This window comes from Triturus cristatus, chromosome 5_1 (assembly GCF_964204655.1).
Source record: "Triturus cristatus chromosome 5_1, aTriCri1.1, whole genome shotgun sequence".
NCBI lineage: Eukaryota > Metazoa > Chordata > Amphibia > Caudata > Salamandridae > Triturus > Triturus cristatus.
Window position 1 is genome coordinate 577,254,676 of NC_140587.1, and position 21,708 is coordinate 577,276,383.

Genomic DNA, 21,708 nt, shown 5'->3' on the forward strand with positions numbered 1-21,708 from the left:
GGTTGGTACAGCTCAAGATTCTCCACCGGGTGTATGTTACGGGTCCGCGCTTGGTCGCGATGGGATTTTCCGACGACGGGCTCTGTAAACGAGGCTGCGGGCTCAACGCCACCTTTCTTCATATCCTTTGGGAGTGCCGCGAGGTGGCGGACTACTGGCGCCGGGTCCACACGGTTATGGGACAGGTCACCGGGGTTGTGCTGCTGCCGGAGGTGCGTCGCTGTGTCCTGAATGTGTGGGAGCCCAATGACTACAACGCGGCTCAGACTCGGTGGGCGGCCCTAGGGAACATGATTGCCAAGAGGGATATAGCGCAACTTTGGGGCGCTCAACGGCCGCCCACCGTGTCAGTATGGAAGGAGAATATGGACTGGTGTATGTTTCGGGAGAAGACAGTGTATGTGGCCCGTGGCAAGCCGGGGGCATGGGGTAGAATTTGGGGTCAATGGAATGCGTATCGCGGAGGCATCTGTACGCCCCCCCTGGTAGACACTGATATCGCCATGTCCCCCTGACCCTTGACGGCTCCTGGCGCTTTTTGTAACAACTACATATGGACGTTCATCTCCCTTGACCCCCTTCCCCCCCCCCTCCGTCCCCGGCCTCCCGGTACTCCTCTCTTTAGCGGATTGCTCAAATGTTCTGACTGGAGTTTCCCGGGGGGAGCCTGAACCGCACTGGTATCCCTCGTAACTCGCCTTTTGTTTTTATTGTTTTTCCTTTTGTTTCTGTTTTTGTTGGACTGACACTTGCTGTTCTTCGAGAACTATCTTGAGCCACTGCGGGGCAGTGCCCTGGGAACTGACTGCAGCCTTGATATGTGTATATTTCCTTATGTACCTAGCGGCCGGCCCGGGTGGTTGTAGGCCCATACTTGTAACCGAATTATTGTTCAATAAAAACTTTTTCAAAAAAAAAAAAAAAAAAAAAAAAAAAGAAAGCCAGAACTTATTTAGGTTTCTGAACCACCAAATGTAACAGGGAGATCCTTTCTGTGGGTCCTCGATCATAGATAACTATTCATCAGCCCTAAAGGTTGCATACCAACTGCCAGGAGGAGATTTCCGAAGCCAAGGGTACTGTTGTGGCAGAACTGGAAGAGGCAGGTGAAACAAAGCTATTTCTATGGAAAGCCACCAACAAGCAGAATGTGATCCCAAGTATGAATAAAATTCAGATGTTTCCAGATTATTGTCAGTCTACACAGTGTGGGAGGAGTCAACTGCACCTTATTAAAAATGAGCTGCTCCAAATGAAAACAGACACTCCGTAATTCTCTTCACATAAACGGAAGAGGCGAAGATCTTCTTGGAGGCAAGGCATAATGAGACTGCACCTAATTGTTTTGTGTATTTTTATTTGACCAAAGCATAAAGTTAGTACTCCCCGCTTAGCCTATGTTGGGGACTTTCTTAGACAATCCTACTGTAGCTTCAAATAGTTGGTTTGAGCACAAGTTCTGGCCCATAGAGAATATTTATTTTCTTCTCTTGTGCCTCACCTCTCTCAACAGCTTCCTTCAGCTCATTTTTGATGCGGTGAGGGGAGTGTGGGTGGAGATGGAGACCTTGGGGTCAAGGGCTGCAACACAGACATGCACGAATGCTCTGCTAATATAGCCCTTGCAGAAGCCTGAGAGCCACCTGTGACAGCCTGTCAAATCTCAGGTTCAGTATACAACTGAAGTCACCTGCAAAAAAGCTCATTGTTGCTAGTGCCTAGGGTCAAAGTGGTGAGGGATGTGAAAAATTCAAGGACAGGAGCTCTGGGTTTTAACAGTTGTACTTTCACTTCAATGCTGTTTTATCTCTACTTGCATTGGACTGATTTTGTTGCATGTACGTTTATACTTAGTAAACCTTTCAGAATTGATTCCCACCCACAGGCAAAACAAATCTCTGCAGCACAGGTTGTGACTGGTGTTGTGTTTAGCCTGTATCCATTGCACTACAGCAGACATTTTCAAATTGCCATTGCACAGATTGAGGACGTCTTCACAGTAGTACAGTTTAGTCTAGTTAAAATGAGATTTTGTGTAAAAGCCTGATTAATTATACCTATACTGCACCTTAATTCTGCTTGGCAAGGAGAGATTATATCCCCTTCTTTAGCCAACTGTCAATAAGCAGGAGCGTCTCAAACAGTTTAACTGAGGAAATAAGGAGTGAGATGGAAAAGTTGCTTACCTCTAATCCTAATTCAGAGCAAATTTCCACTGAAATCATGAGCCCTGAATATTCTTGACCATGAGCAAGATCATCGGTGCACTTTTACAAATAAAAATATACACTTTCTCTAGAAAAGCCAATTGTTTTCCTTTTAAAACTAAAACACTTTGACAGCCTATTGTAGGCAATATTGGAATTTTGGTGTACATTTCTTTAACCCCTTCGATGCTGCGCAGATTCCGCCGCTGTGCTGGCGGAATCTTGCGCGGGTGTGGTCATGACGGAATGGTTCCGTCATGAGCACAGCTCAACCGTGGGTCATGACGGAACCATTCCGTCATGAGCACCGAAGGGGTTAATAAAGTATCCAATTCAAAGTTTAAAAGGTTACTAAATAAAGAATTGTGACAAGAAAAACTTTCACAGTTTGTTAAAAGAAGGGTGTGAGAAAAGCAGCCTAAAATGCTGGAAAATGTCACTGCTCCTTTAAGGGATCATTTTGCCCCGTCAGTCACTTCTGTTCCTTTTGATTGGAGACTCTGGATCCTGATAACTACGTATTTATCCCTTCTATTATTACACAGGGGAAGAGGGAGTGTTGCATATGATTTCAATGGAGATTCCCCTGAAGGAGAACTAGAATAGCAGACGAGAAAATGTTCCTCTCCTTTAGGAGAGCTGCATTGAGTATTATGAGCACTGAATAGATTAGCAAGTGAACATTAGGCCTGAATTTCACTAACCATCTGTACAGATGTGATTCCCATAAGAAAGCAGCCTTTTACAGAATATGCTCCAAGGAGGTTCTAGGAATAGGTTGAAAGTAGGATCCATCAGTTTTTTATTTTTTAAAACACAGTGAGCTCCCAAGGAAAAGAAGGTCTGTGAGACTTCAGAACTGTAAAGTTGTGTGAAAAATTAGGACCCCCTGATTGATGAGTCATCAAGTCAACCAGATTTGGCAATTTTCTCTTAGCAAAGGAAAGAATACTAGATATAATTCATGTAATTTCTCTTTCAGTAGTGAGGTAGATTAAAAAATTCAAGATATGTCTTTTTATATCAAAGATGTGGCGTTCAGCATTAAACTGCAGTTTGAGGTATTCTTTCCTTCACTAAAAGAAAATTACCAAATCCAAGTCACACAACTTTACAGTCCTGAAGATGGCCTCATGATATATAACAGAGACCTAAACGCTGACGCTTGACCCAACTTTCCTTTTAGTGATTGTTAAATTCAATTTCGACGTCAGGTTCTTATGTGATAGACTCATTCGGTATGTCTTGGGAAGTAGGCTTTCATGCATTGATGACTAGTAAGCCAACATAGAGAATAATTATAATGGTTATTATCAATGTATATGGAAATTTTCTCATGAACCTCTAATGTTATGCTTCTGATTTTCTATATAAATTTGATAGAAAGACATACAACCATTTGTTCAAATTTATTTTCCAGATGAAATGAAATACACTATGCGCAATTGATTTACGATGCCATATTTAGACATCATGTTTAATTGATATATTGGTTGAAACATTTTCATATTTAAAAAAATCCCTTGTTGGCGCCATTACCAATTTAACTTTCAATACCCAAGAGTACAAGGAAGGAATGGGTTGCCCTTACATGTATACCAATCTATATAGCTCCGTGTCGTCACTTCGGAAGGTGGGACAAGGTCGTCACAGAGCCTGATGGCATAATCGTTTTTCATAACTTCTTGAGATGTTAAGAAATGGTTAAAAGTCCTCTACAGGGCACGTGCTGTCACTTTGGATCGCGGGTTGCCTTGCGGGTGTGGTTTTTCGTGTTGTTTTGTTTTGAGAAAAGGGAACCGTACTGTGGGCATGGAGCTATGCGGCCTGCAACATTGATTTCTCCTGTTTCGCTACTCTGCACTGCCAAGAGACTCTTACTGTATGTATGCAATATGCTTTTGTCACTCTAGCGGCCGGCCGGGTGGTTGTAGGCCCATACCTGTAACTTTTACAAACTGCAATAAACGGTTTCAAAAAAAAAAAAAAAAAAAAAGTCCTCTACAGGGACTCGCTTAAGGTACCTCTTAATGCTTCGCAAAAAGAGGCTGGAAAGCCATCTGGTCCTGGGTCTTTATTATTGGGTAGAGCTCTGTTGCCTCAGTTGGTGTGACTGGATCTTCAAAATGATCCAATATCTTTTGGTCTATATGGGGCACTTTATAGCCTCTAAGTAATCATCTTGTTTGCTTTCTCATATTGTTGTTGCACGATATAAGGTAGAAGCTAAAAAAAAAAAAAAATCTCTGTAGCTATATCTGCACTAGGGTTCAATATTTTCCCATCGCCATCCTGTAAAAGACTAACCACACTGCCGTTCCGTTTTGTAAATCCTCATTTTATGTGCTAAAGTCTTTCATCTCATTTTATAGTACAGATGTTCATTTGGAGCATCTTTCTAGCTGTTTCCCCTAGTAGGGTCTGCTCCAATTCCCTATTTTATCCTTGTATAGATCAATGTTCTGTACCAATAGGCTACATTTGGTGCTGAGGCTCAACATCTCTTTCAAAAGTAAAAAATGAGCTACATGCTGCAACTGGGCAGGGTAGGCTGACATAATATTGGAAATGAAGACTGCTTTCTTTTTTTATTGAAATAAATCCAATTTAATTTAATGCAATTAAAACATATTGTATGCACATATTTGCATAAGTTATGGATTAATAATAGTTATTTTGATTAAAACAAGTTCAATTGCTCAGTTTACTTAGCACAAAAGATAAGCATCTCGCCAAGTTGCACACTGTAGTGTTATTTTTTGTTTGTACACAAGTAGAACTAGACACTGCTGTTGACAAGCTGATTAATAGATAGCTATAGGGTAATATGACGTCTGTTTTCCTCTACTAGTTCAATAAACTCAAACAACACATGCCCAGAAGACACAACGTTTAACAGGTTCAGAGTTAGAACCTGCCATCTGCCTGTCAAAGTAAAAAGTGGCAACTAATTCAATAGAAAATAAAAGCCTAAGCAGCCTCCTCAATCAAGTTTCATGGGCATTATACAATAAAAAGACAGGCTACACACGAGGAGTGCTTGCAAAAACAGGACTATGACACTCTCTGACTTAGCTAAGGTATATCTGAATTTCATTAACACCAAGAATTACTTTCTTGAGAAGTTGTTTAAATTGGTCTTCTTTAACCATGAGATTATTCAATTGATCCCAGAGTGAGAGTTTGCACAATTTCTCCAGAGATTGAGAGCCCTGCAATCTTTCCAAATCTTTACAAAAGACAAGCTAACTTTGTCAGGCAATTTGATGTTATATGACATCTGCATCATTGCCTGGACCACTCTAGCCTTAGCAGGTATAAGAAAGAGCTGCAACTTTACGGCTTGAATATGGACAGATGTTTTTAAGCCCACTGACAATTTCAATATGGCACCTTCAATGCTAATTTATTTGAAGCTGAAATTGTGGATCTGTAGGTTAAAGAAGATCTAGGTTTTTTCAAAAAGTTCTTCTTTCATCTTTCTGCTCTGTTAAAACAGATGTCTCATGTAGATTCCCCAGGGATCCTCCTTGATCACCACACTCTTTACAGCCAGATCCTTTAGTATTGAAATCGTACCATTTGCTGATGCTACACAAATATTTGCCTCCATTTCCAATGGCTACGAACAGACTCGGGAAAACATCTGCTCCTGTAAGTTCACCATTGCTGGTTGAATGAAGGACACCTGTTTGAAACTCAACAGTGAAAAAAACAATGTCCCCTTGCTGGTAAACTCGCTTTCACCTTGTCTTCTGCCAGGTGGCCAACTGACCTCAGCCCAACCCCCATTCCTGCATTTTCAGACAGAAATTTGGGCATCAAGATAGACCACAACCTCTCCATGGCTAATCAAGTAAGCCAAGTAGCTCTAGCTTGCCTTTATATCTTATGCATGCAACTAAAAATCTTCAGCACAGAAAACAACCCATGGTGCAGGGACTTATATTCTCACATTGTGACTACTGCAACACCCTTTCTTTGGGCACTGCCGATCACTTGATAGATCGTTTGCCAAGGACTCAAAACTCTGAGACAAGGCTTATTCTTTATCCTCCTGCCAAATCTTCTAACACCTCAAAGGTCTGCACTGCCACCATGTACATAAAAGGATTCTTTTTTAAACCCTCTGCATCACGCATATAGCCATCTATGACACAGGCACAACCTATCTTAACAAAAAAGTAAATTTTCATCATCCCTTCTGCACACTTCGCTCTGTTTTTCTCAGTAAAGTGATTATCCCCAGAATCAAGTGGATAAGAATCAGAGGTCAATCATTTTCACTCTTTCTACTCATCGCCCATCGTTCACAGTCTGATTTCACTCATTTTAAACAAGATTTCAAATCTGGCTATTACAGTGACCTTTTAATGTTGCCTTTTTCCCTTTTTTTCCACAATAGTTATTTTAGTGCCAGGACACCTTTCTGAGGGCAATCGGTCATGCTTTATAAATGTCATAATGATAAAATTAACTTTGCAGTTGTATGCTAGGATAACAGTTTGCAGGGAAAGACTGCCTGGAGTATCACACAAAATGTCAATAATCCTGCCCCCACGACAGATTTGACTATGCAATTCCTGGTTGCCAGGCGGGGTTTTCGAATTTATTGATCACTGATTACTAGCTCTAAATGTATCAGAAGATTAAACAGCAGGTGGTCATGAATGATGAATCTGCAAGTAAAATAGTATATATAAAAAAAATGTTTTACCATACGAGAGTAACCTTTTCTTATATTGGCTTTCTATACAAAGACTCCCATAACTGTAAAAAAGTAGCCACAAAAAAGGCCTAGAGGAAATTCCTTAGATAAGACACTAAGTATAGTTTACTACAAGAACTAATACCACAAATGGGTTTAAAACATTATGATGCATTATATCTTCTGAGCTCAAACAAATCACGGCCAGTGACATCTCAGTAGGCCAAACTGCTATGGATGCCAATAGCTCAAAAGGATATCAGTCAGGTCTCTGTATCTTGCTCTTAGAGCCTTCCATGCAACATGGTCAGTAACCTCAGGAAAAACGAATTTGATATATTACCGGGTGCACTCTTACATCATTTGGCTTAGGATCTCTGTAGGTTGCATTCTTAAATGGTCTACTCAGGTAGCAGCTCCTCACCATATATGGAAGCAGTGCTATGAAACTCGCCTCCCCTTATTCTTTAAAGAGTATAAATTAGATTTCTTTTTGTAAAGAGCTGAAGACCTTTCTCTAAGGGATAATTCATCGAGGAGCTGACTGGATGAACAAGTCTAGAGTGCATTGGGGATAGAAAACCACTGAGTAACAGAGAGATTGATAAATGGTATTCATTTACTTGTTTATTTCAATCCCTGTGCCCACTATGAACAATATTGTGAGCATATGCATTACAGATTTAGTATAATTTTTTATTTATCTGTCGCCTTCTAAACCTGGGCTATTTGTCACGTTATTCCTATCGGTTTTACTTCTGACAGTGTCATATTTTTTATACCTACTTAAATAAAAGCAGATTTTCACACAATATATAAACACATAGAGTGAGAGTGTTAGTTTGTTGCTGTCAAGGCATTTGAGGATTTCCGAATGTCTCAATGACATGCACAGTGAGGTGCAAGCCAACCGCGCACTACATGAAATTATCGCTGCTCTATCACAGCTGGCAGGCAGCACTCACATAAGGATCAAGGCCTCGCACAGCAATGCACTACATTTGGTGAGTGTTTTGCTCCCCCCACTCCAGAGAGTGAAGGAAATTAATATCGTGACTTTATGATCCTTTATTTACTTTGGAATGTTTTTCATTTGTGATGCTTTATTTACAGCTTTGCTAGATCCCCGGAGGCCACCAGCATACTCAATTATCAAATCTTGGAGGCGAGTTGAGACTACCTCAACTGCAATTATTGTACTACGTTAACAACGAAAATAAAATTCCCTTGTTTGAAAGGCATTATCCTGCCACTGGGATAGAAATGTATTTGAGAAATAAACATGCAGTTTAACGAAGATGAGGTGTGAAAGGGAGCAGGAATAGTGTTCTAAAGGTGTCTGTGCCCCCTGTATAAAACGGTACTACTAGCAGAACCATCTCCCCGCAGCAGATTCTCCAATGAGGTTTATCCTGTGGGGTCGAGTCCAATACTCCTAGTTGGAACCACTTTTTAAATTTTTTTTAATTTACACCATTCGAACGTCTGGTGAAATCAAGATGTACACTGTGCTATGCAGCTTTTAATGCCGAATGACATATTTGGTTTGCCTTTTGCATTAACCTCTCTCTATCCTGTACACAGCATGTGCATTGTGACTCTCCTTATAAGCCACAGAAGCAGGTCTATGGCCATATTTCTGTTGAATCTAATAAGAGTTTTAGCCTGTAGCACAACAATAACTATTTCCATATTCCTGCACAATTTTGGTAGGTTTCAGAAAGAACACGAGGGAAAGTGGCAGCTAATGCAATATTTTAGAGTTAAAGCGTCTTAATTAGGGGCCATATGCATGAACTCATTTTCCCATAGACACAGAATGGGCAAAACCCTTTGATGCATCTGACCCTAGGTGACTTCTTAGCACCTGCAGAGGGACAGATGATGAAAGTACAGAATAAGAAAACAGTGCCAATGCCAGTAGACATAGTAATGCAACGCCATCCTATACATACAATTTCTCCACAGAGGAAGGCCTCATGATGAAGGAAGGAAGACACATATTGGGGCGACATGTTACTACTTAGACCACGGAACACTCATTCCACTGCAGGAAAACTGCAGCCCAATAATAATTAGTTCCTCTGAGTATTTATACTTATTGGTGTATTCAGCACAGGAGAGGAGCCAAGTTCAAAAACCCATTCCCCTTCAAATAAAAATACGGGATGACGTAAAAGGAACCATAGAGGAAAAGGAGAACATTAAGCAGGCAGCAATAGCAGAACAGTCAGAGAACACATGCCTAATGGGACTAAAAGAGGTGGGTCTTTGGGGTTTTCCAGGATGCCAGGGGAGAAGGATGATATAACTGGCATCTGTAAGAGTTCCAAACGTTGGCTGTCACAATAAGAGCATGCATAAATAATGGATTTGGCCTTTTCTGGATAGCAGTACATCCAGAGTGAATTAAATTTTACTATAGCATCGTTGCTATTAAATATTGAAGTAGATCTGTAGATTCTTTTTTCATTTTATTTTTGAAAATGTAGCATCCATAAACGTCACTTGAATATTTGATGTTCCCCTTCTTATGGAGATCTATTTTGCTAAAACAGATAAGTCTGTCCTTTGAACCTTGGAACACAATTACCTATTTTCTAGTACCTCTAACTGACAATTTCTTTACATGTACCATCATTTCAACATTCTTTGAAACAGAACGATAGAACAGCCGCATTGATAAAATACATCAACATCACTGCAAGCCAACCAAAGTATCCAGAAACTGAAACAAAACAGGTTCCTTCTGGCTAACAAAGAACATGTGCTATCCACTGAAAGAGGCCCAAGACAATGAAAAGAAATCTTGGTTACTAAATCTATTTCATATTTACCCGACGCTCTCAATTATTGCACTCACACTTATGGAGCGTAATGAGGTACTACAAACAGTTGCCTTGTAAAAAATGAACTGAAACTAATAACTAGAATTATATAATACACATTTTACAAACACCTTACTTTGTCACAGTTTATACACGCTTGCTGTGCCCCCTTATATGCCTCGGGGTAAACATGTAAATCAGATCAGATATTTGATTGTCCAAACAATTATCCATATTGTCAAAAGACTGCAAATACTTGAAAACTAACAGAACCACAGAGAAATGACATCATTTACTTTTCAAACACAGTAAAGTCAAATACTCTACTATGTTGTCTCTCTCACAGATCAGACCAGCAGCGTAAGGCCAAGGGAAGGAGCAAAACATTTCAAAAACATTCACTGTATTATCTTGATCAGTCATGACTGCTACAGGACTATATTGTTTTAAATCAGCGGCATCGCTAGAGTATTACGTACCTGCAATCTTATTGGTAGGTGCCCCAGTATTTTCAACTCTTGGTGTGGCTAAACTTTGATCAACCGATACTACTGGTCGTCTGTCGCTATATGGTTTTGCATCTGGGTTTTGATAAGCATCTTCATTTTGCCTGTGCATTCTGCTTAAATCAGCTAGAACGAGAAAAAGCAAATTACAACTGCTGGCATTAACATGCACCACATTTTAATTTGGAAGATCAGCACTACAATGGAATGTTGCCATGACCCTGTTCAGATTTGTTATTCTACGTTAGTTATTATCAAAGCAGTATCTTTAAAACACCCAACACACGGGATATGTAGAACCAGTTTCAGGATAATAAGTTGTAGTAGTCATGAAAACTAAGTTTTATTTCAGGAGTTCATCATTCACTGCTACTAATATACTTCTGACTGCATAGTGTGTACTACCAAGGTAGTACAGCTTGTTACAGCTTAACTTTAAATATGTAATTTACATAACATAGATACATTCAGAATGTGCCAATATATGTTTAAAATATCTCATTCTTGATGTGAACTAGGTTATTTGGGCTATTACTGCAGAGTATATTATATTTGAAATGTACAGTTGGTATTCATTTTTTTATAGGTTGCTGGCTAATCACTCTCTTTCCAATAGATAAACTGAAGAAACATATCTAATCTAGGGCCGACTTGTTGCACGTATTAAATGACTCCTCATAAAATGCGATATTCTTTTATTGTTTACCACTATGTCAGTGGGTAAGAGCCCCTGTGCATAGGGTGGTAGTGTAAGAGAGAGGCAGAACTAGAGAGTAAACCTGAACTTAAGTAATTCATAAAACAGAATTATTTTTTTTTTTTTTTTTTTTTTTTAAAGTTTTTATTGAACAATAATTCGGTTACAAGTATGGGCCTACAACCACCCGGGCCGGCCGCTAGGTACATAAGGAAATATACACATATCAAGGCTGCAGTCAGTTCCCAGGGCACTGCCCCGCAGTGGCTCAAGATAGTTCTCGAAGAACAGCAAGTGTCAGTCCAACAAAAACAGAAACAAAAGGAAAAACAATAAAAACAAAAGGCGAGTTACGAGGGATACCAGTGCGGTTCAGGCTCCCCCCGGGAAACTCCAGTCAGAACATTTGAGCAATCCGCTAAAGAGAGGAGTACCGGGAGGCCGGGGACGGAGGGGGGGGGGAAGGGGGTCAAGGGAGATGAACGTCCATATGTAGTTGTTACAAAAAGCACCAGGAGCCGTCAAGGGTCAGGGGGACATGGCGATATCAGTGTCTACCAGGGGGGGCGTACAGATGCCTCCGCGATACGCATTCCATTGACCCCAAATTCTACCCCATGCCCCCGGCTTGCCACGGGCCACATACACTGTCTTCTCCCGAAACATACACCAGTCCATATTCTCCTTCCATACTGACACGGTGGGCGGCCGTTGAGCGCCCCAAAGTTGCGCTATATCCCTCTTGGCAATCATGTTCCCTAGGGCCGCCCACCGAGTCTGAGCCGCGTTGTAGTCATTGGGCTCCCACACATTCAGGACACAGCGACGCACCTCCGGCAGCAGCACAACCCCGGTGACCTGTCCCATAACCGTGTGGACCCGGCGCCAGTAGTCCGCCACCTCGCGGCACTCCCAAAGGATATGAAGAAAGGTGGCGTTGAGCCCGCAGCCTCGTTTACAGAGCCCGTCGTCGGAAAATCCCATCGCGACCAAGCGCGGACCCGTAACATACACCCGGTGGAGAATCTTGAGCTGTACCAACCGGAGACGAGCCGGAATGGCAACCTCCTTGGGGGACGACAGTGCAGACTGCCAGTCTTCGTCGTCCAATTCGACCCCATCCCCAGTCCAAGCCTCCCGAAGGCGCACCAGGAGATCCGCCCGGTGATTAATCAATTTTTTATAAATTAAAGAAATAGTACTATCAGGGACATGTCCGTCAAGTACGCGGTCCTCGAGGGGCGAGGAAACAGGGATCTTGGTCCCCTCCCCGAAGACCGAGAGCAGGGCGTGTCGAACCTGGGCGTAGCGGAAGAACTCCCTGTCGGTCAGCTCGTATTCGGCCTGGAGCACCGTGAAAGTCTTGACCGCGCCCTTGTGCCACAGGTCTCCCACTGTGCTAATACCAATCGTGTCCCACTGGTCAAACCCCTTGGTGGTCCACAAGCTGCCCAGGCGGTCGGAGGCAAACAAGGGAGTAGCACATGTCATTCGCTCACTCCAGCCCATGGCCGCAGTGGCAGCCCTCCAGGTCCGCACAGCAATCTTAGTAGGACCCGTAAGGGTCCGGTCAGCCAGGCGGGAATAAAGTGCCCTGTTGTAGTTCCCGCCGGGAAGCAGGAACTTGTCCATCTCATACGCCGGATTCAAGCCGGGCGCATACGTGGCGTGGTTAATGGCAGATAGCTGCGAGGCCCAATAGTACCTGCGAATGTCAGGAAGCGCGATGCCCCCGTCATACCAGGGGAGAGTGAGCTTGGCAAGAGCAATACGCGCCCGGCCGTTCCACACCAGTCTCCTCTGCAGGCTCTCCACCTCCCGAAAGTAGGCCACTGGGATAACGTCGAAGGAGTTCTGGAGTGCATAGAGGAACCTGGGAAGGGACATCATTTTAAACAGCGCGGCCCGACCCAGCGGGGACAGGGGCAGCCTGCACCACCGGGCCGTGTCCTCACGCAGTCGCCGAAGTGGACGCAGAAGATTCTGCTCGTAGCGAGCCACCGGGTCCAGCGAAACGTATATCCCCAGGTACTTAAAGCCGCTCAGAGATATTTGAATCGGGAGCCGAGGCGGCAGGAGAGGAGGACCACCAGCGATGGGATAAACGCAGGATTTAGACCAATTGATCGTGAGACCCGAATTGTTCCCAAAGGAGGTCAGAACGTCAAAGAGGACGTTGAGTGACTGCCGCGGTGAGGTGAGATACAGGAGAATGTCGTCCGCATACAGCGAGACCCGATCTTCAAAGCCCGGGCCCCACCGGATCCCTCTAAGCGAGGGCTCCCAACGGAGCCAGGCAGCGAGTGGCTCCAGGGCGAGAGCAAAAAGCAACGGGGACAACGGGCACCCCTGCCTCGTGCCCCTGCCGAGGGCAAAGGGCCGAGAGACCCGCCCATTCACCACCACTTGAGCCATGGGTCCCGTGTAAAGGAGCCTCACCCAGCCAATAAATCCCTCTCCAAAGCCGAATTTATCCAAGACGGCCCAGAGGAATGGCCACTCAATAGTGTCAAATGCCATCGTGGCATCCAAAGAAACCAGCACGGCCGGTTCGGTGAGGAGCTCCGCCCTGGCGAGGACCCCGTGCAGACGCCGCAAGTTAAGAGCGGTGTTGCGGTGCGGGATCAAGCCGCATTGGTCCGGATGAATAAGGTCGCACACGACACTCAACAATCGATTGGCCAGGACTTTCGCCAGGATTTTAGGCTCCGCATTGAGCAGTGAAATAGGCCGGTAAGAGGTACAGCGGTCACGCGGCTTGCCCTCCTTGGGGAGAACGACTATAGTGGCCAAGCGCTGGTCGGCCGGGAGGGAACCCGCCGCAAGAGAGTCGCGGAACATGCGGCTGAGGAAGGGCGCAAGCTTATCAGGACGCAATTTGTATAGTTCAATGGGCAGACCATTAGGACCCATAGCCTTGCCCGAGCGAAGGGAACGAATCGCGGTCGCTATTTCATCCGACGATAAGGGGGCGTCCAGCCGCTCCCGGTCCTCAACGGACAGGCCGGGCAGAGCAATATCTCTCAGTAGGAGGCGAGAGTCATCCTCGTCCCTGTCAGTCACCGGGGAGTACACCGCCCGGAGGTGGTCAGCGAAGCATTCCACAATCTCATCCGGCTCAGTCACACACGCACCATCCGCAGCACGCAACTCGGGGACCACACGATTCACTCTCTCCTTTTTGTCCAGCCATGCAATCAACTTTCCCGCCTTGTCCCCCGCGTCATACAATCGGCCCTGCTGCTCCCTATACATAGTTTTGGCCGCGTCAGTGACCAGGGACCTATATTCGAACTGTTTCAGGCTAAGGGCATGTAGCCCGTCCGGAGTAACATTCGCCTCCAAGGCCGACTCCAGCCCCGAGATGTCAGTCTCCAGCTTCACCACCGCCTCGCTCCTAACCTTCTTGGCCACCACTATCTGGGCGAGGGCGTGTCCACGTATAACAGTTTTAAAGGCTTCCCAAAGGGACAACGCAGACGACACCGACCCCTCGTTTTCACTGAAGTATTGGTCCATGGCCTTAACCAGGCTGTCACGAATCACAGGGTCCCGCAGGTACCAGGGGTTAATGGGAGCTATCCGCCCTGCGGACCGCGACCCGGTGTCAAAGACAAGCCACAGCGGAGAATGGTCGGAGATACCACGCGCCAGGTGTCTGACCTCTCGAATCCGACCAGTCTGCGCCGCGGGCATAAGGAAGTAGTCTAACCTGGAGAGACTCCCATGCGCCCCCGAATGAAAGGTGAACTGGCACTGGGTCGGATGCATTAGTCTCCAACTATCCACCAAGCCGAAGGTCTCCAACATCCCACCCAGCCATGACTGGGCAGCGGGGAGGGTCCTCGGTGGGTGACGATCCAGTTCACCCGAAACCACAGAATTAAAGTCCCCGCCCATGAGCAGGAGGCCGTCCGGGAGGTCAAGCAGCATTCGACCCAAGTCAGTAAAGGTGGAGTTCTGGAGGCCCGGGGGGACGTAGACTGAAACCAGGGTAAGGGGCTGCCCCTCCCACCTCCCAATCAGACACACATAGCGCCCTCTGTCATCCGAGACTATCCTCGTGATCTCCACCGGAAGGGAGGCTCGCAGGAGAATGCCCACCCCCCTGGAGCCAGTTGTGAAACCAGAATGGGCTACGAGGCGGTATCCCCCCCTGTTCATCGCATGGCAGACATTGCCGACCAAATGCGTCTCCTGGAGAAACACCACATCAGGAGTCAAACGACGCAAATATTGCAGTACAACACCCCGCTTAATGCGGTCCCCCAACCCATTGACGTTCCACGACATAAGCCTCAACCCGTCTCCCCCCATCCCCTCCAATGGGTCAAGAGGCCCCCAGCCCGCAGCACCGCTCCCAAATATGGATAAAAATCAATACCTCGCCCTGTAAACAAAAAACACACAACTAAACAACCCCTCTTCCCCCCCAACCCCACCCCAAGTCCAACGCCCCCCACCCTGCACCCCTGCGGGCCAAAGACCCCCCCAACTTGCAGTGTGCCTGTCGCCCCACTAACCCCATTCTACAAAAAGACCCCGGAGGAGGAAAGGGACCCGAACCCGCCCGCACCCCTCACGGGTCCTGGTAAAACACAGTATGCAAAAGAAGTAAGACCCAACTGTACAGTGCAAAACCGCAAAAGCAAGGACCAAAGGTCAGTCTAAGGGGACCCGTCACCTGCGGTGCCCCCAGAGGGCCCGGGCCGGCCACCCCCGTCCGGCAGCGAGTCCAGCCAGTCACTTGCGGCCACAGGAGTGTCAAAAAAGGCTGTCCGCTCTCCATGCTCCACTCGAAGTTTCGCCGGGTAGAGCATCGAATACTTCAGGCCTAGCTCGCGGAGACGGCGCTTCACCCCCTGGAATCCCATCCGCTGTTTCTGGACCAGTTGCGTGAAGTCCGGGTAAAAGTTGATGGTCGAGTTCTCGTAGCGGACCGGGCCACGGGTCCGTGAAGCCTGCAGAATAGCATCGCGGTCCCTGTAGTGTTACAGTTTAGCCACGATAGGCCTCGGGAGGGCCCCCGGCCGCGGCCGGCCGCCCGGAACTCGATGGGCCCGCTCCACAGCGAAGAATTTGCTTAGGCCAACCGGGGACAACTGTTGCAGGATAAGTTCCTCGACCACGAGGTCCACCGGGCGGCTGTCGGAGGACTCCGGTACCCCAATGATGCGGATATTGTTGCGTCGGGCCCGTCCCTCGAAGTCCTCAAGCCGCCGGGCCATATGGTCGTTGACCACTCTAATGTCCCCAAGCGCGGCCCGCAGATCCGACACCTCCGCACCCAGGGTGGAGGTCCGTGTATCAAGGGCCTGGACCTTCTCGTTGGTTTTAGAGAGGTCGGCCCGAATCAGGGTGACGTCGATCGCGACAGTGTCGATCTTACGGGCCAGGGCCTCATATTGCGTCGCGATAGTTTCCCTGATGCCCTCGATGGCACCCATAATGTCCTGTAGGGAAGGTTCCGCAGCGACGGTCGTGCCTCCCCCCGCAGCATCCGGGGAAAGGCCAGCAGCGCCAGGGGACCCCCTGCCCTGGGTATAGCGGTCCATGTTGTTGCTCTGGACCGCTCCCCCGCGCAGTGAAGCCTTGGTCTTGCGCCCCTCCGGACCCCCTTTGCCCGCCATGTGAGCGCAGTCACTCAATGGGACCTCCGATCAAGGGGTGCGCGGGTGCCCGCGAAAGGACCACAAACTGTCGGTGTAGGGGTCGGAGGCGTCAGACCCGCCAGTAGCAGATGGAAGCAAACCTCGGGCAGAGGCCCAGGAGGCACCTCGCCACCTCGAGCACGCACGCCAGCTGATCTCCTGAAGGCCAAAACCGAAACCGAAAGTGCTGAATCGGTAACTGGCACCGCGCTGAGGCCGCTGTTGTTCAATTGCAGCCCGGCCCCACGGGTCACCTTCACCCCGGCCACCTCCGTCGAGTGGGTCCCAAAAGTTCCGGCGACGATAACTCAGGATTCCCAGGTCCGATTAGAGTTTTGAAAAGAGATATATAGTCAGCTGGTCTTCTTCTCTCAGATTCCATACACCAAATCAGGATATTCTCAGGATTTATTCCGAGGAGCAGAAAGGGTCCGGGGAGCCCTGTGCTCACGCGACCATCTTGGATGCGCGCTAGGCTCCTCAAACAGAATTATTTGTTTATGATTTTAAAGTTCTACTATATTTTAGGAAAGCTGTGTATATGCATTTGGGGAGGCGGTTGAACCGTTACACTGAAAAATATATTTACTAAATATTTTACTTTACACCATGGGTTTTCAGTTGAACTACTTTTGTTTAATGTTCTTTTCTAGAGACCGTATCACTGGAGAAAGGCTGGACAAGGGCTGCGTATGTTTTTCTCTACTGCTTGCATAAGTGCATACCGTTAGTTACTGCTGTGGATGGAGGTATTATACTAAAGAATTCTGAACATATGTCACTTTGTTCTAGTATTTGCACTCTCATAGACGCTTTAACATTCACCCTCTGTTTGCTTAAATCTTGTGCGACGGGGTTCAGGTGGTTGCATCATCAGATTATCTAAGAATGGCAGATCACAAATCTTGTTTTAAACACACAGCATCAAAGCACATGAAAAAATGGAAGGTTCTAGGTGGTGGTGCGACGTGGGAGCAGCAGTCAATATAAAGTCAAATCAGTAAGGTTTCTGTTAGATACCCATATCCAGGAAAATTCAAGTACCTGTTGCGACATGTTTCTAACAATGGAAATGTTTAGAAATTCCTTTATCGACGTGGAAACAGGAGTTAGACAACACCAGACTTCTAACCGGTAACACTTAATTCCAGACTGAATTTAGACAATACTGGGGTTTAACAGGTACTCATTCATGCTTTACTTAGTATAATATGCATTAAATCATTGATATTGGGCCAAGCAGTGAGAACTAATATCTGAATTTATTTGTAAATGTACATCTATAATTACACTGTATGAAATCTTCGATCAACAAAGAGTCAAAACAAGATCGAGAAAAAAGTACAATATGCAGATAAGGATATCAAGAAATGAGAAGATGTAACAGCACTAATAGCAGTCTTTCCTTTTCTGGTAAGCTGTTCAAAATATTACATTTCCTACTGGAAAGGGAGCAGTGGCGTAACAAAACTTGAGGGGGCCCCCCTGCAAAGCACATGGAGGGGGTCCCCCTCCCCCGGCGGATCAGCCCTCCATCTACCACTTTGCCCTACCACCCAGAAACCTAGCATATTTTGATTTGAAACCTCCAACATTTAAATGAAATGCCTCTATATTGTATTTCTCTAAGTTCTAATGAGAAAGTGGGGAACACTCTTAACATACAAGCAATTCCATTTGTAACAATACTGTCAAAAGCAGATTATTTAACCGAGGCAGCAATCAGAACAATGCCAAGGAGCGGTCCTATTGTCTCTGGAACTGCCTATGGCTGAAGAACAACTATGAAAGGTCTGCAATAGAATTGCCAATACCTTGAAACTTTGAAAGACCAACCCAAACCTGCAATTCCATAAAAACTCGACTGACAATATACATAAGAAGTACAAAAGCTATAACTCAGTATGTTGCGAAAGTCAAGAGAAATAGACTGGTGAATTATCTGCATGCCACACACTAGCGACTGCCAAGGGTTGTGCATGATAATAACGTGAACTGAGGAAGCCATTTCAATCAGAATGTCTTTATTAGTAAGCACTGCAAAACAGGCAGGCAAACAAGACTGAGGAAGAAAACTGTTTGGATGTTTCAGAACAAGTGCATGCAATACACCATAAATAACACTGCATGTAGAATAAAAACAAACCATATCAGCAAGTACCTAATGACAATCTATACAAACTGTAGTTAGTAAAGCAAAATAAAAAGTGCAAATACTTTCTAAGTGCAAAATAAAGAAATCACCAGTCCAGCAATATACAAAAATCAAGCATGTTTTGTAAAACAATCCAACTTTCTTCTTGCATCAAGGTGAAAATATTTTCAAAGTGCATGGTAAAAACAAGTCCAGCAGCTTCCCTCACAAGGACTGACCTGAACCACCAGACTGGGCCTTAGTTCATAACAAACAGAGGCCTCAGACCTCAGTGTGTTAACACTGGCGGTGTTTACAATTTACTAAGAGCATAGGCACGCCTCCTAAATTACAGATTCACCATTGCCTCCAAATGGCTCTATCGTCACGTGTGACACCGCCAGCCAGGCCTGGATTTTAAGGCAACAGCGCCTTGCATTCTGGGAGTTGTGCTGTGACCATCTAAGTAAGGGGTTAAACATTCCAGCATGCAAAGTGTTGTTGGATAAAAGCAACCAATGGACACGACATGGTGCCAATGCCACTTGGCAGCTATGTTTTATACAAGCACAAGGGGATGTTTAATTCCCTCAACACATGCTGCAGAAGTCTGGCGTCAAATAACAAACACGTTGTGCGGAGAACCCAGAAACGTGCTGTGTTTAGCCCCCGTGTATGGACCTGAGGTGTCATTCCCTAAGAGACCCAGTGGTAAAAGTCCACAGTTGTCTCCAATGCATGTTAGTGCCAGGCAGTGGTCGAAGTGGGGGAAAAAAAGTAGATGAACTGTGGGAGGAGAATCAGAGGGCAGGAATAACCAATGTATTGGGTCAGTGGGCGGAGTGAGAGGTGTGGCAGAAAGAGCAAAATATCCCAATTTTTAGTATTCGTTTCCCATTTCACTCACCGGTTACAGCTTATTACATTATTTAATTTAACCAATAGATACACATGTTTATTTAAGGTTAAATATGTGTTATTGACAGTAAAATACATTCACAAAGTGGGATACATTTCCAATCAAAGAATGTCCCAAATATCCTTAAAAGTGGAATCGCAAGCCATTTGTCTCCCAGCCATGGAGTTTCTGTCATCAGCCCTTCTCCTCCCTTTTTCCACAAGAGCAGTTGAAATGAAATGAAATGAAATGAAATAGCACTTATAAAGCGCATGGTTACCCGAAGGCATCCCAGCGCTAGTGCAGAAACCGCACTAAGCTGTGGCAATCAATTAGGGAAAAGCCAGGTTTTGAGCCTCCTGCGGTAGACGGTGTGGTCTGGCTCTTTACGTAGCTGAAGCGGTAAGGAGTTCCAGAGTTTAGCGGCGTTGTAAGAGAAGAGCCAGCTGCCACTTCTGGACCTCTTGATTCTGGGAACAGACGCCAGGTAGAGGTCATTTGAACGTAACCGCCTGTTGGCTTGGTAGGGCTGGACAAAGGAAGAAATGATAGCCGGTCCCACACCTCCTAGCATCTTATGGGTGGTGCAGAGGGCTTTAAAGTGGACTCTTTCCTGAACAGAAAGCCAATGTAAAGACCTAAGTGCAGCTTTGGCTGACTGGCGGCTTGGAGTACCCTCAAGAATCCTTGCGGCACAATTTTGCATGATTTTAAGTTTCTTAAAGACCGCACAGGGAGCACCGAGATAAAGAGCGTTGCCGTAGTCCAGGCGGGATAAGACAAGTGCCTGGACCACGAGCTTTCTTGCTTGAGGGGTAGCAAAGGCAACACTTTACGCAGCAATTTTAGAATACCGAAGTAGTCGGCAACAACTTTCCTTGTTTAGGTTTAAAAACTAAGCTCAGAATCAAGCCAGAAACCCAAACGCTTTATTTTGGATTTGGGGATAGGCACAGGGCTGGCCAGATAGAGGAAACCTCGAGGGTGGAGGGATTACCGAGCAACATAAGCTCAGTCTTATCACCGTTCAGTTTTAGATGGGAATGGCACATCCACCTTATCACCTCCTCGAGGCATGGGCCAAGACAAGTAGGGGAACTGCTTTTGTAGTTAAATGCCACCACTAATTGAGTGTCGTCGGCATATGTAATTATATGCACCCCAAAGGGTAGAACAATGTCTGCGAGAGAAGCCATGTAAACCATAAAGAGAGTGGGACTCAGGGACGATCCCCGAGGCACTCCACAATAAAGGGGCCTAGGGCTTGAAATGGCCTTGCCCTCGAAGACCTGGAAGGATCTACCCTCGAGGAAAGAGCACAGCCAATTCAGGCCTGTTCCTGTCACACCCAGATCTTTGAGTCGATGCATTAGGATACAGTGATTAACCATATCAAATGCCGCTCTGAGATCTAACAATATCACGGCTAGAGAACCACCTGCATCAAGAATCCTTCTGGAGTCTTCCACGACTACCAGTAAGGCTGTTTCAGTCCCTTGAGAGGGACAAAATCCAGTTTGAGATGGATGCAGGAGTTTTCCAGCTTCAAGATGCCTAGAGAGAGAGTTCAAACATGAATGGAAAAATATCCTAGTTTGCAAATGTTTTCAACACAACTATGGCTTTGCCATATTTGCCACATAATACATCATCTGCTGCATAATCTGACGATTTTAACTAATAAATTGTTTATAGCTCAAACACATCAAAAGTTACTAAAAAATGTGACTTGTGCTGCTGTGAAGTGGAAGGCCCTTTGCAAAGGTTGACTGGTCACCTTTCTCATTGCTGCAGTTGTATGTTCCACTAGTACTAATAAGGAAAAATCTTGGCAGAGACTGTTAGCATGTGTAAAACTTTCAAAATAATAAAGTATCAGAAAATTTACAGCACCACTCATACCAGTGTAGGGTATCAGAGCATTTTACATCACACATATAACACAGAGACAATCATTCATATGTCTGTAAATCACTGTGTAGGAAATGTTACATAAGACAAAGGATTACAAGGTGTAGGAGTCACATGACAACCATACTAGTAGGCAGCATAGTTTAATAGTGATTGGTCTGCAGAAAC

At 45.6% G+C, this 21,708-nt stretch overlaps 1 protein-coding gene across 5 annotated transcripts in view; it reads right to left on the reverse strand.

Moving 5' to 3' along the window:
• Positions 1-21,708, reverse strand: part of CSPP1 (centrosome and spindle pole associated protein 1) — a 1,290,317-nt gene that overhangs the window by 471,785 nt on the left and 796,824 nt on the right. For all 5 annotated transcript variants that reach the window (XM_085605499.1, XM_085605497.1, XM_085605498.1 and 2 more), the window contains one exon: positions 10,223-10,375. In XM_085605499.1, the coding sequence (XP_085461625.1) occupies positions 10,223-10,375 (153 nt within the window). The remainder of the gene's footprint in view (positions 1-10,222; positions 10,376-21,708) is intronic.